This window comes from Chaetomium fimeti (genome assembly GCF_033439085.1).
Source record: "Chaetomium fimeti strain CBS 168.71 chromosome Unknown B0H64scaffold_1, whole genome shotgun sequence".
Taxonomy (NCBI): Eukaryota; Fungi; Ascomycota; class Sordariomycetes; order Sordariales; family Chaetomiaceae; genus Chaetomium; species Chaetomium fimeti.
The window spans coordinates 40704-66120 of NW_026944329.1; the positions used below are offsets into that span (position 1 = coordinate 40704).

At 56.9% G+C, this 25417-nt stretch overlaps 9 protein-coding genes and 1 non-coding gene across 10 annotated transcripts; 6 read left to right on the forward strand and 4 right to left on the reverse strand.

Moving 5' to 3' along the window:
• The first annotated feature begins 133 nt into the window (after positions 1-133).
• Positions 134-1171, forward strand: B0H64DRAFT_379040 (uncharacterized protein). The gene is made up of 2 exons (XM_062802616.1): positions 134-241; positions 323-1171. The coding sequence occupies exons 1-2, from the start codon at positions 239-241 to the stop codon at positions 776-778; spliced, it is 459 nt and encodes a 152-aa protein (XP_062663251.1). The 5' UTR covers positions 134-238; the 3' UTR covers positions 779-1171.
• Positions 1172-1384: 213 nt separating this feature from the next.
• On the forward strand, positions 1385-1469 carry B0H64DRAFT_t1. Its single transcript has one exon. It is a non-coding gene; the product is annotated as a tRNA-Gln (tRNA).
• A 460-nt stretch (positions 1470-1929) lies between these two features.
• On the reverse strand, positions 1930-3271 carry B0H64DRAFT_447557 (aspartic peptidase domain-containing protein; the record flags this gene model as incomplete). The annotated part of the gene is made up of 2 exons (XM_062807004.1): positions 1930-2462; positions 2530-3271. 2 exons carry the CDS (start codon positions 3269-3271, stop codon positions 1930-1932), a joined length of 1275 nt encoding a protein of 424 aa, XP_062663252.1.
• A 3633-nt stretch (positions 3272-6904) lies between these two features.
• Positions 6905-9630, forward strand: B0H64DRAFT_208 (OPT oligopeptide transporter protein-domain-containing protein). Its single transcript, XM_062799374.1, has 3 exons — positions 6905-7351; positions 7427-9289; positions 9357-9630. Exons 1-3 carry the CDS (start codon positions 7069-7071, stop codon positions 9467-9469), a joined length of 2259 nt encoding a protein of 752 aa, XP_062663253.1. The 5' UTR covers positions 6905-7068; the 3' UTR covers positions 9470-9630.
• Positions 9631-9911: 281 nt separating this feature from the next.
• On the reverse strand, positions 9912-11758 carry B0H64DRAFT_414000 (general substrate transporter; the record flags this gene model as incomplete). Its single annotated transcript, XM_062805005.1, has 4 exons — positions 9912-10155; positions 10225-10398; positions 10466-11580; positions 11654-11758. 4 exons carry the CDS (start codon positions 11756-11758, stop codon positions 9912-9914), a joined length of 1638 nt encoding a protein of 545 aa, XP_062663254.1.
• Positions 11759-13080: 1322 nt separating this feature from the next.
• On the forward strand, positions 13081-14974 carry B0H64DRAFT_227 (uncharacterized protein). The gene is made up of 4 exons (XM_062799664.1): positions 13081-13358; positions 13431-13783; positions 13860-14560; positions 14638-14974. Exons 2-4 carry the CDS (start codon positions 13449-13451, stop codon positions 14949-14951), a joined length of 1350 nt encoding a protein of 449 aa, XP_062663255.1. The 5' UTR covers positions 13081-13358; positions 13431-13448; the 3' UTR covers positions 14952-14974.
• An 824-nt stretch (positions 14975-15798) lies between these two features.
• Positions 15799-18350, forward strand: B0H64DRAFT_379054 (uncharacterized protein). Its single transcript, XM_062802617.1, has 3 exons — positions 15799-16482; positions 16624-17875; positions 17937-18350. Exons 1-3 carry the CDS (start codon positions 16231-16233, stop codon positions 18083-18085), a joined length of 1653 nt encoding a protein of 550 aa, XP_062663256.1. The 5' UTR covers positions 15799-16230; the 3' UTR covers positions 18086-18350.
• A 770-nt stretch (positions 18351-19120) lies between these two features.
• On the forward strand, positions 19121-21084 carry B0H64DRAFT_447562 (beta-lactamase/transpeptidase-like protein; the record flags this gene model as incomplete). The annotated part of the gene is made up of 4 exons (XM_062807005.1): positions 19121-19661; positions 19710-19838; positions 19915-20176; positions 20265-21084. 4 exons carry the CDS (start codon positions 19121-19123, stop codon positions 21082-21084), a joined length of 1752 nt encoding a protein of 583 aa, XP_062663257.1.
• A 326-nt stretch (positions 21085-21410) lies between these two features.
• B0H64DRAFT_447564 (nucleotide-diphospho-sugar transferase) lies at positions 21411-23089 on the reverse strand (the record flags this gene model as incomplete). Its single annotated transcript, XM_062807006.1, has 1 exon — positions 21411-23089. One exon carries the CDS (start codon positions 23087-23089, stop codon positions 21581-21583), a length of 1509 nt encoding a protein of 502 aa, XP_062663258.1. The 3' UTR covers positions 21411-21580.
• A 475-nt stretch (positions 23090-23564) lies between these two features.
• B0H64DRAFT_379056 (major facilitator superfamily domain-containing protein) lies at positions 23565-24827 on the reverse strand (the record flags this gene model as incomplete). Its single annotated transcript, XM_062802618.1, has 1 exon — positions 23565-24827. A coding segment is annotated over exon 1 (1069 nt), but the record flags the coding sequence as incomplete, so codon positions are not given.
• Positions 24828-25417: the final 590 nt, after the last annotated feature.

Consider the following 25417-nt stretch of genomic DNA (forward strand, 5'->3'; position numbering starts at 1 on the left):
CAGCGCGTGAAAATGCTTCCCAAGAATTGAAGCTTCAAGATGGATGGTGGTCCAAGCTCCCCCCCCAGCTCAAATACATAGCGGGTTGGGGTCGGGCCACTGACGAAATGCCCCTCCATCCGGCACTTGGCAGGGCGAGCCGACCGCCGCTGACACTGCTCAAGCTCTCAACATCTCGGCACCGTCGAACGCCTCCCCTCAATTCTAAAAACAACGAGAAGCACGGCGGATATCCAGCATGGTATGACTCCTCGCCTACTCCCCGCTGTCCAAGAAGTCATCTGGCCGATTTGCACGCCCCACTAACGAAACCCTCTCTCAGCCGAGCAAAGCAAACAGCGTGGACGATCCTGAAGTCACGATCCGCCTGAAATATGGCATCCATACCGTTTTTATCTCCGCGATGCTCGACTGGCCCTTCTCCCGACTCACCGCCGAGCTTCTCTCCATCCTCCGCGAGCGCTACCCAAACGGGTTAACCACTTCGATCGGCCCGCCCCAATTAGTCGCCGTTCCCGCAAGCGACAGCGACGTCAAGGTTGCTTACGCCCTCCCCAAAAACCCCGGCGACTTGACCCAGGGATGGAAAACCATCAACGCACGAGAGACCGACATTCTTGGCAAAAAGGGTGTGACTGACATGAGCTCCGTCGCCTTTGCGTTCCTGGAGACCGACGCGAACGAGACCCAGGCTGTTTTTGCGGTGGAGGTCCCAACTCTCGACGAAGAGGCTGCTCTCGGGGAAGAGGAGGATTTAGGGGACTCGGAAATCTCGTGAAGACCTTGAATGGCTCGTGCCTCCGCTTTCGCGCTAGCACTTCACGGATATGTGGGATACGGGGTACATGGGATCTAGGCGTTGAGGATGGCAATACCCGGGGAACAAGTTTTCTGTTGGATGACTAAAAGGCGCTCTACAATGCGTGGTCGAGGAGTGGTCTTCGGCTGTTGAGAGATCGTTGGACTGGAACCCGTAAAAGTGTCACAGAAACACGACTTGAGTTACCAAGCTACCCAGTTCTTGGCCGCTGCGCATTCGTCGATTTGCAGGAGAAATCTTGGCCTCACGTCTCGCGTTCCGTGTGCTTGGCCTCGACTGGGAGGCACGTAGTCCGCTACCTCTAGTGACAGGTATCTCGCAACGAATGTGACGTCCAATCTGGTTCCTATATCCCCGGTTCGCTTGAATTGCACACTAGGTGTAATTGTCTATGCATGCTATTTGATGTGACATTCGAGTTTCGATGACTCGGAACATTCCAGAGGTTTAGGTTATTAGTCAATGGTAGGGCAACGCGATCAAACATTGCCTCGTGGTTATTTTGTGAACCGTCAAGTTCCATAATAGTATCTTAGGATCTTGATGTGGCACCTTCTACACAAAGGTTGTGTAGTGTAGTGGTTATCACTCTGGATTTTGATTTCTATCAACCCTTCCAGTAACCCCGGTTCGAACCCGGGCACGACCTCATTTTTGCCTAATCGGGACATTCCAACAACCATTCTGCCAAGAATGTGCGCATCCTGCTGTGTTAAGCCCTTAACTGCTACATTGATTAAATGTGAGTAAAACGCCCTTTTGCATCGAGAAACGTCTTTGGCAAAACAGGTCGTTGTGGCCCATACCTAACCGAGTCTCAAGTAAACTATGTCTAGCTGGTTCCATTCTTCTTTGCTCCTGACTTTGCCACCGCCGAACGACAGCTAATACAGATCTTCCTAGTCCCAGACCCCTTACTTAAATAACATATGCTCCTGTCCTGGACTAAAGCGGCCCAGAAATGGAAAAGAAAGGGGATACAGCAATGCAAACAGAATAAATGAAACGCGACCCGCAACTCGGTGCGCGTGTCGCCGAGTTTGAGGCATCAACGACGGTTGGAACTCCTTGTCCCCCACAGGACCGCCTCAGTTGTCCCTATCAGAGTTTCAGGTTCTTGTCGTCCCGGTGTGTGACGGTAAGGTCTTGGATGCCCACCCCAGCTGCTGGTTGCCACCGTCAAAGACGACAAAAGCAGCCTTGAGAGCGACATCTCCATAAATGGAAAACCCAATTCCTGTATCCGGCTGGATGCCCCCAAAGCAGGTTGTCCCGCCCGAGGTCGTTGGGGCGAATTGCATGTAATCACCAGGCACAGTGATCATGGCGCCCTTGTCTCCAATTCCGAAGGCAAAATCAGGTACTGGTCCGTTACACGGGAGTGTATATCCTCCCTGCATAATGTCGTACGTTGCGCCGCTGACTTGTTCGTAGTAGGCCGAGACCACGGAGCTGGGCAGAAGAAGTAGGGACGCACCCGTGTCCGCAATGCCCTGAAACGTGGTATTCTCGAATCCCCCCGACCCAACCGCATACCCCGATGATGTCCAGGCCCAAAATCCTCCACTGTTGTCCACCGGCGCGTACGTGATGTTCCCAGTATAAGCGTCCGGGTCGATATATCCGAAAGTGAAATGGCCAGCTGCAGGTATCATAATGTCAGTCTGCAAGCTTCGTAGAAGGAGAGTGAATGGCACGTAGGAACCCACGAGCGCTGGCTTTGAGGTCAGCCGTAAAGAGAGGAGAAGCAAGGCTGGCCTTGGCATTGTCGAAGAAGGTCTTCTGCGCCTCCGGCTCGACCGTGTTGATGGAGCTAAACCCCAGGCCGAGCAAGCCGTCGTTATTGGGGTCGGAGGTGAATTCGTCCGAAACCCGCGTTGCAACTTCCACCGCCTGAGATGGGACGGCTAGGCCGCCAATCGTGACTGTGTCGCTATAAACGGTGCCGCCGGAATAGCTGCCATCTCCGTAAGAGATCTGCCACGTGTAGCCTTGAAGCTTCTCAGCCGTGCTGCTCTTATTCGGATTGTAGACCGTCTGTCCTTCAACATCGCTGTTTTTGGTCTCGGAGCTGAAGACCCAGAGGTCACTGGATCCCGTGTCGAAGTCAAGGTTTAAGACTTGCTCGGGGGTGCCGATAGAAACCGGCGTCAAGTACTCAACATCGTGTCCCTCTGGATTCGTCTCGACACTGCCATTCGACCGTTTCCCCGGCTGGTTTCCGATTCGGTTGACGGCCGCCTTGAGATCGTCCGGAAGAGAGGTGTGGTATTTGTGATAGATCTTGGCCAGCTGGGCCGGGCCGTTACGGACAAAGTTGAGGTTCCGCACTTGTTTTAATGAAAAGGTACCGGGGCGGTCGGTAACGAAGGTGGGTGAGGAGGGCGGCAAGAGTCTTGCAAGGACACAGACCGCAGAGGTGACCGCAACGAGAGCTGGGACGAATCGCATTTTGTGCGATAAATGCTTCGATGGAGCAGCAGTCCGTGATATGGGATTCTCAAAGGCAGGAGTTTTCTTAGAACGCAATTCAGTTTGAAACTTGAGATTACGGAACGAAGGATACGGGTCTCGACAGGTGCAGCATAAGAAACTGAGCTTGCACGGCGAGTTTGGAAAATGCATGCGGCAGCTGCGGGCGATTAGATCGCGGCAAGCGGGCAGGTATGAACAGTTTGGTCGACTGATGACCTTCCTTGTAATTCAGCCATGGCAAGAACGAACAACACTTTTTGGGTAACAACCTTGGGTTCGAGAGCAGAGGGAGGAACCAATCCCACCTATGCCTGAACTTTACCAATGAAGCATTACCGTAGGTATTACCTACCTATTCAGTTTATTCCTCTTTGAACCATCGGGCCTGGTGTATATTAGTTGAAGTCACAGCCGCTTCAAGTTCCCAGCCACGAAAAGGAAACGGTCGCCGTTACCCTTCATAGAGGTTACGCTATGAGACTCTGGCCGAAGCACACGGAGTCATTAGAGAACTAGGTAGGCACCTACCTACCTAACTGGAACCGCTCAAGGCTACCAGGAACCACCAGTCTGGACATATATTATAGTATACCAGGTCGTTTCAGGGGGCTAATACAGTAACATATCATGAACAACGTTGCCTGGAATGAGACGTCCTCCCACTTGGTAATAGCTCACGATTACCTCTCTTATTCCCAGTACTTTGAGTTCCCAGGCCGAGCCCGAAATCACCCCAACTACACTTGAATTCCTTCATGAATACCGGCGGCTGCTGTACACATTCATGGTATACACCCTTCAAAGCTCTCTTGAGTTTTGACTGCTAGGCTCTGCCGTCATCACGCTGTATTGCCGCGTCCTATCCCACTTGAGCGCAAGGCCTGAGTGCTTAGCGACCCTCGCTAGCCTTGAGTCCTTGGCATGGATGCCCCAATATGAATCTTTGAGATCCGTCAAACCCGCCAGTTCGCTATGTATTACTATGTTTTCTCAACAGCAGAAGGAATCGTATGATCAATAGAGCAGTGCCGGCGTGCAGTGCAGCCGAGGCAACCCTTCCGGGAGCCGGTACATCTGTACTCCACCCGGAACGGCGTCTCGCGAGCGGGCTGTTGCAGAATTGGCAGGAGACAAGCTTTTTGCGGCTTGGCGGCACCGGGCCGATGTTGGGCGAGAATGCTCGAATCAACTTGAAGTCCTCGAGTCGCTGCCAGCCAGCAGCCTCAGGATGCCGTGGGATCTCGTAATTGCCACTTGAGCTTCACAGCCGAACACCTTGACACACTCGACAAGGAGACTCGCCTGTTCCGCCAGATGATTGGCCCTCTCGACCAGTCTTTGCCCTTGCCTGGATTGGCAGGTGGTCGAGTGTTGGTGCCGTTGCTCCTGTGTAGGATAACCGGGAATAAGGGACACCTGCCACACCGAACCCTTCACCCGACCGCCGAAGACACACGCATACGAGCTCCTTCCTCAATCCTGCCTGCCAGCTGGTACCGCCCATCAGGTGCGAGGGCAGCGAGGCAGAGGGAAGGTGCAAGAACAGAGGACCGAAGCACGAAGGAAGGCGTCCTGTGTACCTACTATATATAAAGGCGGGTAAAGAGTTGCCCGGAAACGAAGTTCATAATTTCCTCGGCCCGGGCTGAGATCCAAGTCAAAGCGAGTTGAGTTCCCTGGGGTTCTCTCTGGGTGTTACCCCTTGCTTGATCGTTCACCAGGCCCCCCACATTTGTGACGGTTTGCGGCACGGGCCCGAGACATGTGAAGTCGTCCTCAGATTGGAAAAGGTTGGAACTGCTGCAAGTGATGTCGCACGCCGGCATGGTGCCTGCGTGGATCCGAGATGTTGGGACACCCACAAATTGCGAGGCTGGAGGACTCACCCATGCACCATCTGTGACTTCGTTCAGGCATTCTGGAGCAATCGGCACCGGGATGTTCCGCGCATGACCGAAATCGGGTCGATTACGAGGGAAGACGGCGCGACGGGCGGATGGATGGTGGGGACGTGGGGTCCAAGAACGGACACTTATCACATGGCAACCAGGTTGAGGGGTGATGTTGAACATTTACCTGCCTCTTTGATGCTGGGACGTGTGGTGCCTGCCAATATCTCAACGTTGAGGTCTGTGATAAAATTAGTAGCCCATTCAGAATCCTCGAATCCTTTGACGCATGGCATCATTCGATACGGTCGCTGGGTGGAAGGGAGCCCAATTTTTACGGCGCCCACCGTCAGTTGCTGCACGCTCGATCCCATGTTCGTCGGGTTGCCACATACCCAATTTCCAGCTCGCGGTAACGATGTTTGTTGTTGATCTGCAGCGGCCGTATGGATGTACATACATGGGCCTCGAATCCTCGACCCAACTGCGCCCTTCGAGTCATCAAGTTGTTCAAAATCCCGACTCACATTTCTCAATAGACCCAGAAAAAATGACACTTGCCCAAGCCGGTTACGGCCGTGGAATCCGCTCGGCGGTGGGCCTGGGATCTTGGGCGCATTCGGTGCTGCGAGGATCATCTCATTCCTGTGGTCGTTTCAACCAGAGCGGGGATCCTGGAAGGGCGCGAAGCGAACGAGCGAACACAGTCCCCGTAAGCGAGCCGGATAACTGCCTGCTGTTCCCGGCATGGTGGCATCTGCAGGCCGGAGCCGGCAACCTGCCTTCTTCGACGACGAGTGCGCAAAATGAGCCAATCAGATGCCTGCCTGCCCTTGCCCTCGAAACTCGCCTCTGCCACCCAGCATGGACGCGCCCACACTGACCAGGAAGCGGCGATTGTCTCCTGCTGATCGCCTCCCTTCCCCAGCTCTGTTCGGGTTGTGGTCTGGTCTAGCTGTGAATGAATGAAGCGTGCCGTAACAGATATTTACCTACCTACCTAGGAGATATCAGAGATAGGAAGCCAGCTGAGCCAGCTCCTGGGTCAATTGACTCTCCCTGTGGGCTTATGCACTGTGCGAAAACGAGATTCTGATCGTGTCGGCCAAGCCTCCGGGAAGGAGCTCGAGGAAGGCTAAAATACCCCACAAATGAGATGGAGACCCACCTGCCAGATCGACGACCCTCAATCTGTCGCATGCCGTTGTTTTCGGGAGCCGGTGGCCGGCCCCAATTTTCCTCTTTACATCGCGAAATGGTGGCTGTCGACCTGCCTAATCTGGGCTTGCTCTCGTCGTTCCGGCGAATCACTGCGCGCGCAGACTGCCAATGGCCGCTCAATTCACCCAGTTGTCCTGGCCTCGGTGCGCGACCACCCCACCTCAGTTTGACGGTTGTGTGTGCGCATTGGTGCGTTGCCACACTCCCACACAACACAACCCCGGCAGAAGTGGGTGTTTCCATCCCATCCCATCCCTTATCACGGGGGCCCAACATGGAGCAGCACATGGCAGGAACGCAAGGGAAGCTTGCCCCCCGAGTGGCACCCGGATAAGGACAGGCCAGAAAAGGGAAAAGGGCAGGCCAGAACACACACCACTGCTTCCGGTCCGGCCTCGAGTTACCGCACTGGGCAGCTCGTCTGGAGGGATGCAGCTGTGACCGGCCGACCACCGACCGAACCTCGATTCTTGGCCGCTTTAAATACACACTGCATGCCATCGCGTTCCCGCTTCCCTTTCATCGGTCTTCCTCGTCTCACACCCCATTCCCGTCCGGCACCGTCAATCGCTCACCCGCCAAACCAGGCTGGGAGTCTACCCCCAACTGGCGGTCGCGCGCTTCCTAATCTGAGTGACAGCTCGACACAGAAACCTAGCCATCATGGCTGTTGAGAAGCAGGCCCTCGAGGCCGTTGCGGTCTCCGGGACGGTTCGCCCGTTCTCGGAGAGCCAGCCGCCCATTGAGGATACTGCCGAGTTGAAGTCACACAATGTTGAGGTCGAGAAGGCCGGGACCGACAGTGACGAGCCGGAAGAGGATGACCTTTTCCGCCCTCTCATCATGGACGCCTCGATCCCGGACGAGGATAACCCGCTCACCATCAGGGCCGTCGTTGTTGGTTGTCTCCTGGGCTCCTTGGTTTGCGCATCCAACCTATACCTCGGTGAGCCACGAACCCACCCCCCCCCCAAAAAAAAGAAAAAGCCCAATCATTTGCCAATACTGACGCTTCCGGCAGGTTTGAAGACGGGTTTTACATTCAGCGCCAACATGTTTGGTGCCATCTTCGGTTATGGAGTCTTGAAGCTCCTCTCGAAGGCCAAGGTCCCCATCATCGGCGGTCTTTTTGGCCCCCAGGAAAACTCCATCGTTCAAGCTGCTGCGACGGGCGCCGGTGGCACCGGCGGTATCTTCGTGGCCGCAATCCCCGCCATGTACCGCCTCGGTGTCATGGGAGAAGGCCACTCGCCCCAGGACGATATCGGTGCTATTTTCACCATTACCCTTGTTACCTCCTTCATCGGCATTTTCTACGTCACCCCGCTCCGCAAGTTCTTCATCATTCAGGTCGCCCGCGAGCTAAAGCTCATGTTCCCGACCCCGACCGCCGTCGCGCTGACGATCCGCTCCATGCACGCCGGCGCTGCGGGTAGCATCGATGCCATCAAGAAGCTCAAGTGCCTCGCCATCTGCTTTATCGGCGCCCTCGTCCACCGTATCGGGTCATACTACGCGATCGGCATTCTCTACGACTGGCACGTCTTCACCTGGATTCACATCTGGAGCGGTCACACCAGCTGGGCCATGAACATCGAGTCGTGGGGCTGGTACTTTGAGTGGACCCCGGCCTTCATCGGTTCCGGCATCCTGATCGGCCTGAACCCGGCCATCTCCATGTTTGCTGGTTCCGTCATGGCCTGGGCCATCATTGGCCCCGCCCTGGTGCACTACGGCGAGTGTATCGGCATCGACCTGAGTGACGGCGACCCGAAATGGGACGGCTACTACTCGTTCGCCTCTCTGAGCAACCTCGGCAAGCAGACGCCTTCCCCTCGGTACTGGCTCCTCTGGCCCGGTGTCATGGTCATGGTGTGCTCTTCCATGGCCGAGCTGTTTGTTCAGTACAAGGCCATTTGGTCCGGCGCCAAGTCCATCTGGAACCAGTCGTGCGCGGGCATCAACTCCGCCCTTGTTTCCCGGGGCAAGTCGAGCGCCTTCTTCGCCAAGCATGGTTCAAACCAGGTCAAGGACGAGAACCTGGTCGAAGACCCCTTCCCGGAGGAGCAGCAGGTCAAGACGTGGATGTGGGCCCTTGGCCTGCTCGTCACCCTCGTCGTCGGCATGATCATTTTCCACTTCCAGTGGGAGATGCACCCCGGCCTGACCATCTTGGCCATCGTACTCGCCTTCCTCTTCTCGTTCCTCGCCATCCAGATCGGTGCCGTCACCGACACCACCCCGCTCACGGCCGCCTCCAAGGCGTCGCAGCTCATCTTCGGCGGTGCCACGTCGAACAGCGGCTACTCGATCCAGCATGCGCAAAAGATCAACTTGGTGGCTGGCGCCCTCGCCTCGGGCGGTGCCGACATGGCCACGGCCCTGGTTAGTGACTTTAGGACCGGCTTCCTGATCGGCACCTCTCCCATCAAGCAGTGGATTGCCCAATCCCTTGGCAGCTTTTGCTCGGTCTGGCTCGGCCCTGGCCTGTTCGTGCTCTTCACCTCGGCCTACCCGTGCATCTGGGAGCCGAACCAGGCGGATGACGCCCACTGCCCCTTCCTTGTCCCCTCTGTGTCCGCCTGGGCCGCCGTCGCGCAGGCCGTCACCGACCCCAACGTCCAGATCCCGCTGAAGAGCGGCATCTTTGCCATCGTCATGGGCGTCGTCTCCATCATCCAGGTCGTGGTCCGCCACTTTTTCTTGGTCGGTGAGCGCGAGAAGTGGCGCAAGTGGCTGCCCAACTGGGGCGCCATCGCCCTGTCCTGGGTCATTCCCGCCCCCGTGTTCGCCAACGCTGCGCTGCTCGGCGCCATCGTTGCCGCACTCTGGAGGAAGTGGGACATGAGGACCTGGGATATTTACGGCTACGCAGTCGCTGCTGGTAAGTTTCTCCCCGCCCACTCGACCAATTCACACGTGCATAAGGCTAACCTGCTTTTCCCACTTAGGTTTCATTGCTGGCGAGGGTCTCGGCGGCGTCGTTGGTGCTATCCTCACGCTTGCTGGCATCGACGGCGGCACCAAGGGCTCCAATATTGCCTGCCCTGCTAATTCGTGCTAGGCACGTCATGATTGTTATGTAGTCGGGTGTTTGGGGCGGCCCAGATGGCCGGATTGGCATCTCACTAGCAAATAACCTAGTGGGTGCCACACCCAATTTGCATTTTCTGTTTTAGCCACATTATGGATGATATCGCGATACCAATGAGATAAGGCTCAACGCCCAATAATGACGAGACTCGGCGCCTCTTACTTTTAGGCGCCTCGTGTATGATGAGGTTTAATACACGTCCACAATGTGATGGTGTATGGAATGCACGTCTTACTTGACCCGAGACTGCCAGTAGGGGTATAAAACAACGATCACGATCAACATGTACCAATGTGGCCGAGCCCCAAGGGGCCGTGTATGGTCGATGGTCAATATGTACTCATGATAATCAACGAAAATACACCACCAGGGACCTGTCGCATCCCTCCCAAGCCGCTTCCACGCCACGCATCTACGCCACCTCCGTCTGGAGGGCGTGGGGCGCGTCCTTGTCCTTCTCCTGGTCCTTCCCGTTCGCGTTCTCCTTCACCTTCTCGTTCCCGCTGACCGCTTGCTCGGTGGTCAACGGCTTGGACTCGTCGGTGACGCCGAACAGGGCGTCCATGTGCTCGAGCGAGATGCCCTTGGTCTCGGGCACAAAGAACCAGACGAAGACGAACATGGCGAAGCAGAAGCTGCCGAAAATGAGGTACGTCCTGCGCGAGACCACGTGTGTTAGCTTCAGCTTTGTTTTGCTTTTCTCCGAATGGGGGGTTAAAGCTTACCCGTATCCGTCGCTCCCCACGGTGATGAGCATGGTTGGCACGGCGCGGGCGACGACGAAGTTGAAGAGCCATTGCGTCGCCGCCGCGTAGGACACGTTGAGGGAGCGCAGGCGCGCGGCGGGGATCTCGCTGGCGTAGATCCAGCAGGCGGGACCCCATCCGAATTGGAAGAAGCTGGGGGGTTGTCAGTTATGTGGTGGGATGATGGGGTGGGTGAGCAGGGACCAGGGTGCAAACTCACGCGGCAAACAAAAAGATGGATACGAGCGCAAAGTATCCGGCCGGCGGGACAGGCTCGCCTGCCTTGGGCGGTGCGATGCGCACGTATAGACCGATATAGAACATGGCGAGGCCTTGGGCGATGGAAGTCCATAGCAGACTGCGGCGGCGGCCCAGCGAGTCGGCCATGAAGAGCAGGAAGCAGATGCAGCTGGTGACCTTGACGATGCCGTAGATGCCCGTGCTGAAGAGTGAGGTGGAGGTGCCCGTGAGGCCGAGGTTCTGGAAGATGGTGGGAGCGTACGTGTTGATGGCGTTGGTGCCGGTCATTTGCTGGCAGATCATGAGGATGATGCTGATGAGCGCGCGGCGGCGGTTGCCCGCGATGGTCCACATCTCGCGCTGCAGGTTCCAGAAGGTGGCGTCGCCGATTAGGTTGCGCTCGTGCTCGAGCTGGTCGACGATCTCTTGGAACTCGTCCTGGATGTACGGGTGCGTGGGCGGCAGGTTGCGGATACGCGACAGGACGTGCTTGGTGTCCTCCCAGCGGTCCTTGCGAGCCAGCCACCGGGGAGATTCTTGGCACATCAACATGCAGACGCACAGCAGCACGGCGGGAAGCGCCTGGATGGCGAGTGGGAAGATGTACTGTATCTTGGTCGCGGGGAAGTTGACGGTGACCGAGTAATTGATCCAGAAGGCAATCATGCCACCCGTAACGATAAAGAGTTGGTATAGACCGGTGAGCAGGCCGCGGATGGCACGTGGGGAATTCTCGGAGACGTAGATGGGGTTGATGGTACTGGCAGCGCCGACGCCGAGACCGGCGACGAAACGGCCGGCGTACATGGGCCCTAGGTTGCCGTTGGCTGCCGCCTGCATGATGATGCCGACGATGATGACCATGGCGACGCCGATGAGACACCATTTTCTGCCGAAGCGGTCGGTCATGGGAGAGGCCACGAGAGCACCGGCGAAACAACCGGCCTGGAGAGTCGAGACGATATTGGCAGCGAGATTGGCAGATGCGACGGACTTGGGATCGCCCAGGGCAAAGTCTTTCACGAAGGGGTCCATGATGATAACACCGCCGATGACGGACGAGTCCCAGCCGAAGGACATGGCGCCGAAGCAGGCCTACGCGGGGGAGTCTGAGGTCAGCAATTGAAGCCGTAAACAAACCTCATCGAGGTGATTGATGGCAACTCACTGAGCAGGCAAGCAGATACACACGCCAGCCGTAGATCTCGGGCGGATCCGAGGCCATGGCCTCGTTCCGCACGATTTTCTGCAATATCCTTGTCGAGAGCGACATGGTGGATATCTGTCTATCGACGTCAATGGGTGAAGTCGTGACAAGGAGGTGAATTCAGTCTCGCGGCTGAGACCCGGACGGGGGGAGGGGGGGGGGGGGGGGGGGGTCTTTGGTATTAAAGGCGGCGGTGGAAAAGGACGGACCCCAGATGCCGGAACTCGGAGCAGTGAGACATCGGCGACAGCAATCCGGGCCTTTTTGTAGTCGCACTGCATCTCCGCGATATCAGGCTTGCACTCGCGAGCGGGAGACCGGGGCCCGTGGTCACTCCTTCGGCATGCTCGACCTTGATTGGGGGGTCCCAGTTCTCAATCCCGGAAGACCCCATGTGCAATCCCACCCTTGACGGTGCGGAGAAGCTTGGTGTTTCTTTTCAAACAGATAGCTGACGGCGATCTCGCTTCAAGGTAGCACTGAACCGGCTTCTTGCTTGAAAGTGACATGTGCTCGATGTGGTCCCCCATTCTGCGCTAAGACGGAGAGTTCCAGGGCCACCATCCGTTTTCCCTTTTTTCCACCAAAAGGAGGCGGCGGCGGGGGTCCTCACCCTGCAGCAGGTTAACGGTTTTCCTCACTGCCCGGGAGCCAAGACGGCCTTGGGGCAGCCGGACGTGTTGAACTGAAGCGTGCAATTCCCCGAGCAGCAGCAGCCTGCCGGTCACTGGACAGACACCTTCGACTCTACTCGGCAGCTCGGCCTTCATCTCTGATAGATCCGAGCCCACGGAAGGAGAAACGTCTTTCTCGGAGATGCATGTGTTCCAATTTGTTAGAGTTCTCGGCAGAGGGTAACGGTGTGTGCCAAGTCTGGATAGCACTCTCCCGCAGACCGCAGAGAACAAGCCGGCTCGCACGCTGGCACAACGACTGGCCTCGCGTTGCTGTTCTTGGATGCCATGCCCGTATTAGCCTATTCGCGGTGTGTGGGGTCGATCCAAGGTGGAAGGTTGGGGAGAGGAAGACGGGGATACTGCGGAGCTGGAGCTGGGGCAAAAAGGCGGGGGAGGGGGCAGGGAGAACAAACATGGGGAAACAAGGCGCCAAGGATGTCCATCACTTCCCTGAAGTCTTGGCTTGATTGCCTCGGTCATTGTGATTTCAGTCCAACGAGGACGACGAGGCGAGCTGGAAGCTCCTAGCACCGAGGAGAAGCGTTGAACAACGGAACTCTACATTGTATAATATTCAAGTCAGCCCTTGCGTCTCCTGAGTAACAGTTTTGGTTAAAACCGGCACCATTTGCTCCAACCTTGGGGGTGATACTTGAAGGGTTCTCCAATCACAAGCTGCCATGGCACGCGGCTCGAGACGAGAACTCCAATTTATCCAACCTGTTACCGGTTCTTTGCCGTACCAAGTACAGACCCTTCTCCAAACTGAGCGGCATGGTCTCATGCAAGTGCTGCTCACTCCTCCCACACTGCCGGGGCCTGCGATGCTTGGGTGGCAGGCGCCGATCCCTGTCGTGGATTATTCCAGACACCATTTCTCCACGAATCAGCGGCCATCAGGTGGTTGTCCCGTGTGTTGGAGAACACCACTCACGAGGGGGCGACACTCTGCGTAGGGTACGAGGCCGCCGCGGTGTTATTTCGAGCACGTGTGTTTGTTCCAGCTCCCCGGGGCAGAGCACGCAGGGGCAGCCGTCGGATAGATTTGACGCGGTTCGCAGCTTTCGACCGACGCCGAGATGCTCTCGGAGCCCAATGTCACGGCGCTCGGCCAAGATTCCGTTCGGCGCAAGTTCAACATCAACTGCTACTCGTTCCAGCAGGATGCCATTGTGACGTTCAATGGCTTTCAGTACGCATGCTTTTATTCTTTCCTCGAATCAGAGCCGTCGGACACTTCTCCAGAGCCTCTCTATGTCCATGTCGCGAGGAGACAGCTGCCGCTTGGCGAGTGGGACGTAATGGTGCTCGGCGACTACCCTCAAACGACGGACGATGGACACAACACCGTCCAAATGGGCATCTGCCCAGCGGATGGCACAATTCATCTTTCCTTCGACCATCACTGTGACGCGTAAGTAGCAAAAATAGTCATCAGCTTGTCGCTCGGGAACGGACGAACGAGAGTTACTGACGCGCCAGTTGTAAAGGCTGAAATACCGCTTCTCCGCCCCCGACGTGGCCACAAGGCCGAAGGACTTCGAATGGAGGCCCTCCCTCTTCACGCCGACCCTCCATCACCTCCCCGGTTTGCCAATGGCGGATCCCAAGTTCAAAGACGTGACGTACCCGCGTTTCGGGTCAAGCGGCGACTCCATGTTCTGCTCGTTCCGCGATGGCAAAGCCGGGCTCGGTAACGACCACCTGTACATGTACGTGCCCAACAAACGCGAGTTCGTCTTTGTTGGCACACACCTGACAGGCGTCCAGAGCAACCCGTACGTCCACGGCATGAGCTGGCGCGGCGGCAGGCTCCACGTCACTTGGGTGTACCGCGGCTTCGTGTACTACGAGGGCTGGGACGACCCCCTAGACACCAAGCACAAGCAGCAGGCTGGCCCCAACGGCGCCGAGAATAACCACGATATATGCTATGCGTATAGTGACGACATGGGGAACACGTGGAGCAACGGCGCCGGTAAGGTCATCGCCCGTTTGCACGCCGGCGAGACCATCACAAATAATGCCGAGGGCATCGTCGCGTTTGAAATTCCCAAGGGCTCGGGTCTCACGAACCAGGAGGCGCAAGCCGTCGACCAAGAGGGAGGGGTCCACGTGTTGAATAGGGACACCCTAGACGGGGGTCACGGTGCATGCCCAATGTGGAAACACTACTACCGGTCGCCGCATGGTGAGTCTCCCTTTTTCAAACCCGGCGCGGGTGAGGCGCCAGATGGTTGGTGAGTGGCTAACGCGACCCCTAATTAGGCGTTTGGACTCGGCGCCCCATCCGGCCCGTTACTGGAAGCGCCCGTGGGCGGCTAGCGATAAGCAAAACCGGCGACCTATTTATTGTGCTCCCGGATTTCGGAGCATCCGAGATGCGGGTCCTGAAGGCGTCCAAAGCGAGCGGTTATGCCAGTTACGACGAGGTTTGGAGGGGCAACAAGCTGACGGGCGAACCACTGGTCGACTCGGCGAGACTCGAGCAGGACATGGTTCTGTCGGTGATGGTGTTGGCTGAAGAAGAGGCGACTTTGTCGAGAAAAAGAAACGTTGTCGTGCTGGACTTCCAGCTGTGACTGATGGTAGGTTGCCGTTCTTGATAGTTAACTGGAACTGTTAGGTCACCCCGACGGGCCGATCGACGTCGGACCCGGCGGGTTTTGCATTGATTCGTCGACGCCATTTTTTGCAGAATCCATGTTCAACTGTCGACATGCGTTCGCAGCTGTTCCATTTCTGAGGCGGGCATGGACCATGACTAGCTCGCCCAAGGCAAAACATTCGCCGTCGCAACGCCACCGTGGCACCGGGTTGCAGGCCGAAAAACAACAATCCAATGATGCCAATCCCATGACAACGGCACGAACGCATGCGGGTTTCGGCTGGTGCAGCCACTGCCGTCGCGGTCTCAACCAACGTTCGACGCTTGCGGGTTGTGGCTGGATGTCCCGTGCCCCGTGCACCCGGAAATTCGAAATTTGGAAGAATGTGGATTTCAAACCGCGCCCAGATCCAGAACGGGCGCAAACTACCGATTTCCGGCAGTCAGTTGCTGGCTTTCAGCTGGCCAAGGTGGTGGGCACAGTGGGTTCCGTCCACAACCTAAATTTTTCAGCTTGCGAGTTCCAAGCCCCTGCACCCGATTGGTGCAGTCCGACGCCCAGTCAGAAGCAACGGCCCAAATTCCAGAACCACAGGGCAGCGTGGGCAGGCAGAAGGATGCGGGTGGGCCGTGCTTCGGTGAATTCCCCTTGCGCGTTCTCTGGTCTTTTTGTGTGTTGCGGGTTAGGGTTATTGCCCGTTCGAGCCGTTTTCCTTGGTTTTGGCCCTTCTTGCTCAGCTGGTCGCGCTCGGCAACAAGCAACATGTCCCCACCTTCCTCCCGAGTCCCGCAAGTGACGGTGCCTGATTCCATGCCGCCAAGGAACGCCATCCATCCCACTGCAGAAACAAGACTAACCAGATGTGGGAAGCTCGGTGATGGGCAGTGTTTCGAGCCCCAGTCGCGGGTGCATTTTCTCATTTTCTGGGCACCTTTCTGGCACCCTTCTTGCCGCTCTCGTCCCCGACGCCACATGGTGCAACCGTCAGCCAGCTCATACTTAATTCTAGACACACCGCGAGTGGGGACATACAAAGACAACCATGGCCCGAAACGTCTCCCATCTTCCCGGAATTCAGCTCGTCTGTCCTCTCTGGTGGCTCCAAGCTCGCCACTCCATAGAAATTAGCCCCAGAAAGCCCAGAAGCCCCAGACAGTGGCAGGCAATCCCCGTGACACGGACTGAGATCAGAGCTGATCGAATGCATCCCATCCTGATCCAGACAGCCGGGTCCTGGGAAACATAAAACTCCATGTCCATTTCCGATCCTGCTCACTATGGCCCCGATCAGACTGCAAGCCATCAAACTGCAAGTCATCATACCGGGAGTCACCAAACTGCCATTGCCATCTCACTCGCAGAGTCCGTCCACTGTTTTCGAACAACCGCCGCCGATCGACCCCGGTCCTCTATCAGAGCCAAGTTCACCATCGAGGAGAGGGAGAAAGTGTTGGGGGTCAGACGTCAAGGTGCATGTCTGAGGTGTCGGATGCTTAAGATCCAGGTGTGTTCAACCCGATCCATCACACAAGCCTCCCTACCTAGGTCCTACCTAGGTACCTCCCTGTTTTGGGTGTAGTACCCTACCTAACTAAGGTAGCCTCGGCTGTTCCCGGTCTATCTCGCTCACACACACCCCATACAGTGCTCTCTCGAGAACCCGTGTCAACCTTGTCTGCAGTCCGCCATAAAGGGCTCCGAGCGAAAGGTCCTCTCATTTTGCTACTGCGTCCGGACTCGCTTCGCCGACGTCAACATCTTTGACCCGTCGTCCTCTTGGTTCGGCGCCGCCACAACCATGCAGACCGAATCACTGATGCTCGCCATGAGCAAGCTGCTCGGCCGGATCGCCACGCCTGCCAACTTCTCCCTCACGTCCAACCCCATAGCCTTTAACAACACCATGGTATCGTGGCTCACCGACCCCGACTTCCACCTCCCCAACGGCAGCATCGTCGGCTTGTGTTGCTCCAGCCTCCTGGGCCTCCAGTTCCCAGAGGACACCGCCGCCGGCACCGACGGCCTGCTCGCAGACTTCCGCAGCTTCCTCCTCGCCACATCCCTCACCCACGCCCGCTGGCGCGACAGCAGTCTCAAAGTCATCCAGGCCCGTGACATCTGCGCCGCGGGCCAGGTATCAGGGTATCGACTCCTCAAACGTCTCGACCGCATCCTCACCCCGCAATTTCTATCTCGCATCGGCCGCGAGTCCTGCCAGGTACTATTCCTCCTCGTCTTGGGCGCCGTCCTCGGTGTAGGCTACTCGGCTTCTCAGTTGGAGGATCACTCGCCTCGGCTCCCTTCGGCCGAGATGCTCAGCCCCGAGTTCCAGCGCAGCCCGACGTTGTGGTTGGCCATGAAGGAGCATTTGTGTCAGATGCTGGCGCACCATTTGATTTTCGTCGGGTCCATGTTGGGAATCAAGTTGGAAACCGCGGTGGAGCAGAGGATCATCGATACGGCCGTGAGCCGATGGAACAAGGCCGAGGAATTTGTTTGGGCGGATGCCGTGGGCTGCAAGAGGGAGGAGGTGGATTCACCATCGGCGCTAGGAGCGACCGGCGGTTCTCCAGAAGCCGCCAAAGCGGAGGGCGGAAACACAACCTCGGTGCTACCCGATCGGAGTCGGGGTGTCATTTCTTCAACGCCACCGTCACCGTCGCCGGCCCCTCCTCGACAGCCTCCGCCACTGCTAGTCCCTATCCCAACTTCAGAGGCCGCGCCGTTCCACTCCCAGCCCGTGGAGGCCTGGTCGGAAAACCCAACGTCGTACCTTTCCATGTTTGATGAGTCGGCAACCCCTGCGCCCGGTTCGAGCGAGCCACGGAGCGTCAGTGCCATGGAAGGGACAGCATCACCGCCCAAAACAGTATCCGAGCCATCGGCCCGGCAACAAAGTAAGTTACGAACAGCCCCTATTTGAGTTTGACGAGGAGCGAATAATTAACTGGTCATCAGCGCCGGAATCGATGCGGCCACGCGAGAGGAAACGGAGATCCATGTGGATTGTCCGCCCCTTTGACGCCGGCCCTGAGCACGGCTTGATCAATGTACATGCACGCCTGCAGGGGTGTGGAGGCTTGGAGAGCCTGCGAACTTTTGTATGATGCCGGCTGCGCTCAAAAGATGATGAGATGATGATGTTATGACAATTCTGTGTACAAACGAAATCTGGGGTACTAGGAGGACAGATGGACCAGCCGATTTTCCTTTTCATGACTGATGACCCTCGGAGGCTAGATACAATCATACTTAGCGTTTCAAGTATGTAGTTATTGGTAATTAAGAGCTGGCGATCCCAGATACCCATCTGGGCCATATTATGTAGCTCTTACACAACTTTTGGTTCAAGAGTATGGTTCGCGAATGGACATCCATTGTCGACTCACCTGACTCCAGGTCCCTGAATCTTGTCATCAACCACTCAGGAGGATTTCCACTCGGATCTTCGACTTGTTAGCCATGGTCTGAAATTACCCGGACGGGCATGACGCTCAAAGTGGTAGAGAGATGCTTGGCAGCCCTGAAGCACAGCAATATGTGTGATTTAGCCGTTTTGGGTCTGCTATTAACATGAACTCTATTATGAATGGATCGACAATCACTATCAATCAAGGCAATGAGCCGCGGCAAGTCTTTACATATTGATTATTCTGATCCGGATTCCGAAGGCACCAGCAACAACGTTATAGCCCAAGCACATGGCAAGCGCGCCTTAAACTATTTATGCATAATATCACATATAATACATGGGACATCATCAAGTGACATCTCTGTTCCAACCCAGGAATCTCGGCTGGCTCCGTCCCGCTGCTTCCCAAGCATCCGGGTGGCAAGCGTGTGTCTGGGGCATACCCCTGAGCCGAGATCATCTCCCGAAGGGGCTGCTCCTCATGTGCTATCGACGCAGGGACGGCCCTCATCTTCCATTCCTGGCCGTCGTTGTTACCGTTACGAGACGCGCAAGTTCCGCAGCGACGTACCAATTGGCCAATGGCAACGGGAAAGGGGGGGATTGGTATAAAGGCGGCAATTCCCGCCAGGCGAGACACATTGTAGAGGTAGAGGAAACTCCAAGGTCGATTTGATTGACCGCCATTTCGTACAGTTCGCGCGTGCTGTGATAAGATACGGAGCGAACAATGAAGATTCCATTCCTCCTTTCTGTGGCTGCTGCCACAACCGTACTGGCGGGGCCTAATTGCCCTCCTCTCGGCCCCGTCTACGAGAAGCCGTTCAACTTCAAGACGAGTTCCGCGATCCAGGCCGCCATCGCCAACCTGACCGCCACATTCACTGCCTGGGACCAGAATAACTCGACCGCCATCGGCTCCAACACGACGAGTTATAGCATCGAAGTGTTTAGTACGAGCGAGGAGGATCCGACAATCTTCAGCTGGCATCACACAGCGGCGTCTCTCGCGAGGGCCACCAACACATCCGGCGTCAAAGAGGCCGGCCCCGACGCCGTGTATCGTCTGGGCAGCCTCACCAAGGTCTTTACCGTCTATACGTGGCTGGTGCAGGATGGTGATGTGAAATGGAACGAGCCGATTACCAAGTACATCCCGGAACTGGCTGCTGCTGCGGACAGGGCAAAGGAAGATCCTGTGGCAAACGTAGCGTGGGACGAGGTGACTATCGGCGCACTAGCCGGGCAGTTGTCTGGCGCCATTCGAGATTGTGAGTCTGCAAAGAGAGCTGCCGATGGAAAGGGCTAACAGTGCTGAGATGGCCTAATGAGCGAGGTCACGCAAGAGTTCAACCAGAGTGACGCGGTGGGTTTGGGATTTCCGCCCTTGGAAGAGTCCGACCCCTTGCTACCGAAATGTGGACAGTACCCGCAGTGCAACAGGACTGGTAAGTCTAGGAGTGTTCGAGACGAGATGCAAACCTATAGCTACCTTTGGTACGCTAACAAGGGAACTGTTAACAGAATTCTTCAATGGCCTGCTTCGAGCCTACCCGTCATTCGCCCCCTTTGCCACTCCAGCATACACCAACACGGGCTACCAGATCTTGGCTTACGCGCTTGAAGCCATCAAGGGCAAGAGTTTCCAGGCAATGATGGAAGAGAGCGTGCTGCAGCCCCTGGGCCTGGACCATACCTACTACCGAGACCCCCCGGTCGAGCAAGGCATCATTCCCGGCGTCCAATCTGAATCTGGGTGGAACTACCAACTGGGAGACGAGAATCCGTAAGCCGCCCTTCTTCTCCCATATCCCCCAGCCTACCAGTGGTGACGTGTCCTCCACGACAATTGTTGACTCGATTGCACGCACTAGCGCCGGCAACATGTACTCCTCGATAGCCGACATCTCCTCCCTCGGCCGCGCCATCATGCGCTCCACCCTGCTGGCGCCCGTGGTCACGCGCCGGTGGCTGAAGCCTGCCACCATGTCATCGGAGCTGCTCGCCGGCGTCGGCTACCCCTGGGGCGTCCGCCGCGTGGCGGTGCCCTACGCCAACGGCAAGCACGTCGTGGACGCCTTCAACAAGGCCGGCTCGATCGGCTACTACTCGTCGCTGCTCGTGCTGCTGCCGGACTACGACGTGGGCTTCTCGGTCCTGCACGCGGGCGAGGCCATCCCCGGCAACTCCAACTTCAACGTCGCCGACATCCTGGGCGCCCAGCTGGTGCCCGCGCTGGAGGCGGCCGCGCGCGAGCAGGCCGAGGCCAAGTTCTCGGGCGAGTACGTCGACGAGGGGAGGAACACGTCGCTGCGCCTGACGACGCAGGCGGACCGCCCCGGCCTGGGCGTCGAGAACTGGGTCAGCAACGGCACCGACATGATGACCAACGCGGTCGTCATGCAGGGCGGGTACGCGCCCGTCAACCCCAGCGTCCGCATGTATCCCGCCGGCCTGGAGACGGTCGCGGAGGACGGCACCAAGCGGGTTGCCTTCAAGGCCGTGTTTGAGGACCTCAACCTGCCGGCGCGGACGACCAACATGTTCTCGACCGACTGCGGGACCTGGGTGTCGTTCACGGGGGTTGTGTATGGGACGCACCCGCTGGATCAGTTTATTTTCCATGTGGACGCGGATGGGAAGGTCGTGAGTATCGAGAGTATAGCGCTGAGGTCTGTGATGAAGAAGATGTGATTCTGGGAGTTGGTATCGATGGATCGGGTTTAGTTGAGGATATCTGTGTTTTAATTCACTTATAGCTTAACTAACTATTGCATTTATGTAACCAAGCCCGCAATCCTCTCGTATGGTAGCAGACGTGAGTGGGTGTGGCATATCAGACAGAGCAGCAGTGCATCGGCATATGGGAAACGATTTACTTTCGAATTACTTCGTCTACATTGCTCAATCTCAGCCTTCGATATAGAATACCATTGCTACGGTAAGAACCCGAGCCATGACCAGGCCCGTGAACCCGCCTTGACGAGCAGTTGTCATCACCCCCTCCCTATCCTCCCACGCCGGAATTCATTCGATTGAAGTTGACCTAACACCCAACCTCTCCTTTTCTCCTCCGCCCCGGTCACGTTAGCCGTGACTCTACTAATGGCTCTATGGTCGGCCTGTAGGTTGGCGAACGACTTGCGGGGGCGGCCCCAGCTCACATAATAACTTAGGGTTGCTCCTATGCTTAGATGTCCGCCGTGTGTTGTGTGTGCGAGCCTTGGATGCGGATGCGAATCGAGCGGAGGGAGGCGAACCACTTTTGGATAGGCTTCTCGTTTTCGATAACATCGGCGTCGTTGTCGGCGACTTTGATCTGAGCCAGATTCCGCCCGCACCAAGCACAGTCCCAAAAGGTCAGCAGAGCCCAGAGCTTGATAAAGCTGTGGAAGTAGGCAAATGAGACATAGACTGGAAAGAGAAATATGTCCTGAGGATGACGGCGGAAGTAGTCGAACACCTTGACCATCTTTGTAAATAAAATCCAACATACCAAACCCGCGAACGTGGTGGTGGTGTAGGCGGAGCATTTCGTGAAGAGGTAGACGAGCAGGCCATCCGTAACGGCCGCAAAGTTGGTCAGCGACGTAAGATAGACAGCGTAGACGCAATAAGGTTGGCATGCCCACACGCTACGCTCCGTGATGAGACTGCAGAGGTTCGACCTCCAAGTCGTCCGCGCCCAACGCTTGCACTGGCCTAGGAACTTGGTGTGCGGGACTGCGTCGACACCAATTGTCGTGTGCAATACACAATCCTCGGCGTACTGAATCTTGATCTTCCAGCCGTGGCGGACGGCGAAGCGAGTGATGAAGTTGTCGTCGTCCGGGTTCAGGGGTCCGAACATGCTGAAGAAGAACCTCTCATTAGTGTAATGGGGAAGGAATTCGGGATGATGCAGGATATCGGTGCGTATAGCTGAGCACCTGCCGGAGACAACAAAGACTCCGCCGTCTACGGCGTTGGTGGCGCGAATCTCAAAGTTGTGCCGGCAGAGATAGGTTGCCCCGAGCATGTTCCAGATCCGGCCCCAGAGACCCAGGCCTTCCTTGCGCTGGACACGCTTGTTGGTACCAGCCAACCCCACTAATGGGTCCTCAAACGCGTAGAGTAGCGTCTCGAGATAGCGTGGACCCCAGAAAGCATGGTCGTCGAGAAGAACCGTGATGTCGGTCTCAATATGCGGCACAGCAAGGGCGACCTGGCCCCGTTTGCTAGGAACCTGAGCTGTTTCAACCACAAATTGTATTGATGGATACTTGGAGCTGACCGTGTCGACACACGAAGACACTTTAGCGAAGAGCTCATTGCCGGCAGTCACCACGATAACTTTTGCCGGCCCATTATCTGCGCAAGATGCGAGTGTTTTGTGGAAGGTCTCCAGATCTGTGCTGACAGTGGGGATCACTGCTGTGACATCCTTGGACGGCGTGTAAGTCGGTTTGCTGGGCTTGGGTGCTGGGGGATAACACCAGAATGCCGTCAGGTTGACAACAAACCGGAGATACCGCCAGCAGAAAAGGGCGAGAAACCAGTAGAGGTAATAGTCGGCGCCGGCGAGCCTCCTAATCCCGATATGTAGACTAACAGCAACAGTGATCAACAACGCCACGTTGACACGACGGAGTCTGACTGCCATCATCGTGAGGTTGATCTTCCTCATCTTCTCCCGGACTTCCGGGCCGAAACGTTTCATGGCGATGTCAATGCTAGGGAGCTCGAATGTGGATGTCGGGGAGGTGGCGATTGGGTTTGGGTAGTTTAGATGCGTTGAGGGTGACTTGAAGCGATATCTCCCCCTTACTATAAGCTATTTTCCGCTAAACCGATGTGCCCGTAAATTACAAAGCACCTACCTATGTGGTTTATTCCTTTGTACTCCGATCACCGCCCGGGCGTGGGAAAACAATGATACACAGGAAGAGTCCTGACCCACCACGGGAATTATTAACGGGATAGAGAGGTATAATTCTTTACGCTAGCCCATGTTCGGGAGTTCCCGGCCAGCCAAGTCATGGGCGATGCCTCACGATACCTCACTGGGGTAGCACAGGGGCTCATGGTTGGGAGGATGTGGTTACCGCGAAGTGTGTACGTGTCCTCGAAGGAGCAGGTGGTGAGTGGTGTTGGGGGACAAGGCTGGAAATCATCAACTTCCCCAGAGACGGACGGCACGTCAATGGTGGTACGCTTGGTCTGGTGTGTCTGAAACCGATTCCCATGACATCATCTCATGTATTAAAAGCAGAAACACGCCACCCTGTTGCTATCAAGGCCCGAACCGTCACCTCATCCCACCATCTTTCCCGGTCTCTCCCCCATCGACACATTTCGCCTCCCTCTCCTCCTGGGCGAGCCTCTCTGCCCTCGCCATCCGCCATTGATCCCCATACACCCACACAAGCCACAACAATGGAGTCAGCACGACCGTCAAACCAGCAAACATGAGGAATGTGGCCACCTCCCCAATCCCATCAATGATGAACTGCACCGCCGCCACCCCCGCCGCACCCAGGGCGCAGCGGATGAGATTATTCACCGCAGTCGCGCTGGCGCTGGCTCCGGGGTACAAGTCGACCATGAGCGCGCTGTTCTGGGTGAAGAGCCCTGTCGCAGTAAAAGCGATGACGAACTGCAGGAACAGGGGCAGCGCCATGCCCCGGACCGACGCCAGGAGCGGGCTGGTGACGGCGAAGCCGTAGCCGCCGACGGCGAGCACGAACAGCACGACCTGGTACCACGCCGACCGCAGCCGCGCCCGCGACACGGGGAAGTCGCCCGTCTTCTTGCCGTTGATCGCCGCGTCCGCCGGCAGCCCCCTGGCCAGGCGGTATTGCGCCTCGATGATGCTGTAGTCCCGGTCCAGGATCCGGCCGGTGATGCAGGAGCCGGCGATGCAGCCGGCGCCGTTGGGCAGGAAGGCGAGGCCCACTTCGAGGTCGCTGAGGCCGTAGCGCGGCTGGAAGAGGGCGGTCGTGGACGAGGTGACGGTGCTCCAGATGGTGTAGACGACGGCGCCGAAGAGGAGGGTGCAAAAGACGTCCTTTTCGAAAAGGAACCGGAGTGGGGAGAGGATGGATGCGAGCGTGACTCTCGGGGGGTCTTCTTCTGAATCGTGCTCGGGGTGTGGTCGGTCCTCCCAATACTGTTTCAGGGGTTGGTAGACGATAGGGCGGTTCAGTCCGTCGAGTGGCACGCTTCCGTTCCCGGCGATGCGACGGAGGGTTTCGGGGAGAAACAGTATGATCAGGGCCAGAGCAACGGAGCCGAGGATGAAGAGAAGCCAGAAGATGGCTTGGAAACCGAAGAACTGGGTGACGATACCGCCGATGACGGGCCCGATGGCTTGACCCAGCATGCGGACTGGGGTAGATCGTTGTTAGCTCATGGTCACAACCAAGTATTCCGTACAGGGATAAGATCACCTACTGCCGCCAAAACTGCCCATGAACCCGCCCCGTTCTTTCGACGTCGTGATATCGCCAATCACACCGGCACCTGCCACTCATCAGCCATCCCTTCACACCAGAATCACAGAATGCGGTGAGCTGCCGTACCAACCGAGATGGTGGCTGCACTTCCGGCAGCCTGGATTGCCCGGAATATCATCAACATTTCAAACTCATCGCTGAATACCAGAGCAATATTGGCGATCAGATAGACGGCAAAGGTACCGATGAAGGTGATTCTACGTCCGCGGGTGTCACTCAGCGGGCCCCAGAAGGATGGTGCCACGCCCTGGACGATCATGTAGACGGTCACAGTGAGTGCGATCAGGGCAATGTCTGTCTCGGTTTCCTACGGACATTAGACCAACACTCGGGCCTTCGTAAACGGACACCCACCTCGGCGATGTCTCCTAGGGCGGGGAAGTAGATGTTGCTCGACAGAGGCGAGAACAGCCCTGCTAGAGAGACAATGTAGACCAGTTGCCATTTCTTTCCAGTCGTGAAGACATGGTAAGGCGGCTCGGGAGGGACATCCTGTTGTTTCTGATTTGTTGGTGGGCTCGGCTTCTCGTCAT

Bases quoted from the DNA above. Each gene is read 5' to 3' on its own strand.
- B0H64DRAFT_379054 (XM_062802617.1), top strand. From the start codon at position 16,231: ATGTCCATTTCCGATCCTGCTCACTATGGCCCCGATCAGACTGCAAGC. The intron at 16,483-16,623 runs GTGTGTTCAACC...CACCCCATACAG, and splicing joins GTCGGATGCTTAAGATCCAG to TGCTCTCTCGAGAACCCGTG. The intron at 17,876-17,936 runs GTAAGTTACGAA...ACTGGTCATCAG, and splicing joins GCCATCGGCCCGGCAACAAA to CGCCGGAATCGATGCGGCCA.
- B0H64DRAFT_227 (XM_062799664.1), top strand. From the start codon at position 13,449: ATGCTCTCGGAGCCCAATGTCACGGCGCTCGGCCAAGATTCCGTTCGG. The intron at 13,784-13,859 runs GTAAGTAGCAAA...CCAGTTGTAAAG, and splicing joins TTCGACCATCACTGTGACGC to GCTGAAATACCGCTTCTCCG. The intron at 14,561-14,637 runs GTGAGTCTCCCT...ACCCCTAATTAG, and splicing joins CTACTACCGGTCGCCGCATG to GCGTTTGGACTCGGCGCCCC.
- B0H64DRAFT_208 (XM_062799374.1), top strand. From the start codon at position 7,069: ATGGCTGTTGAGAAGCAGGCCCTCGAGGCCGTTGCGGTCTCCGGGACG. The intron at 7,352-7,426 runs GTGAGCCACGAA...CGCTTCCGGCAG, and splicing joins CGCATCCAACCTATACCTCG to GTTTGAAGACGGGTTTTACA. The intron at 9,290-9,356 runs GTAAGTTTCTCC...TTTCCCACTTAG, and splicing joins CGGCTACGCAGTCGCTGCTG to GTTTCATTGCTGGCGAGGGT.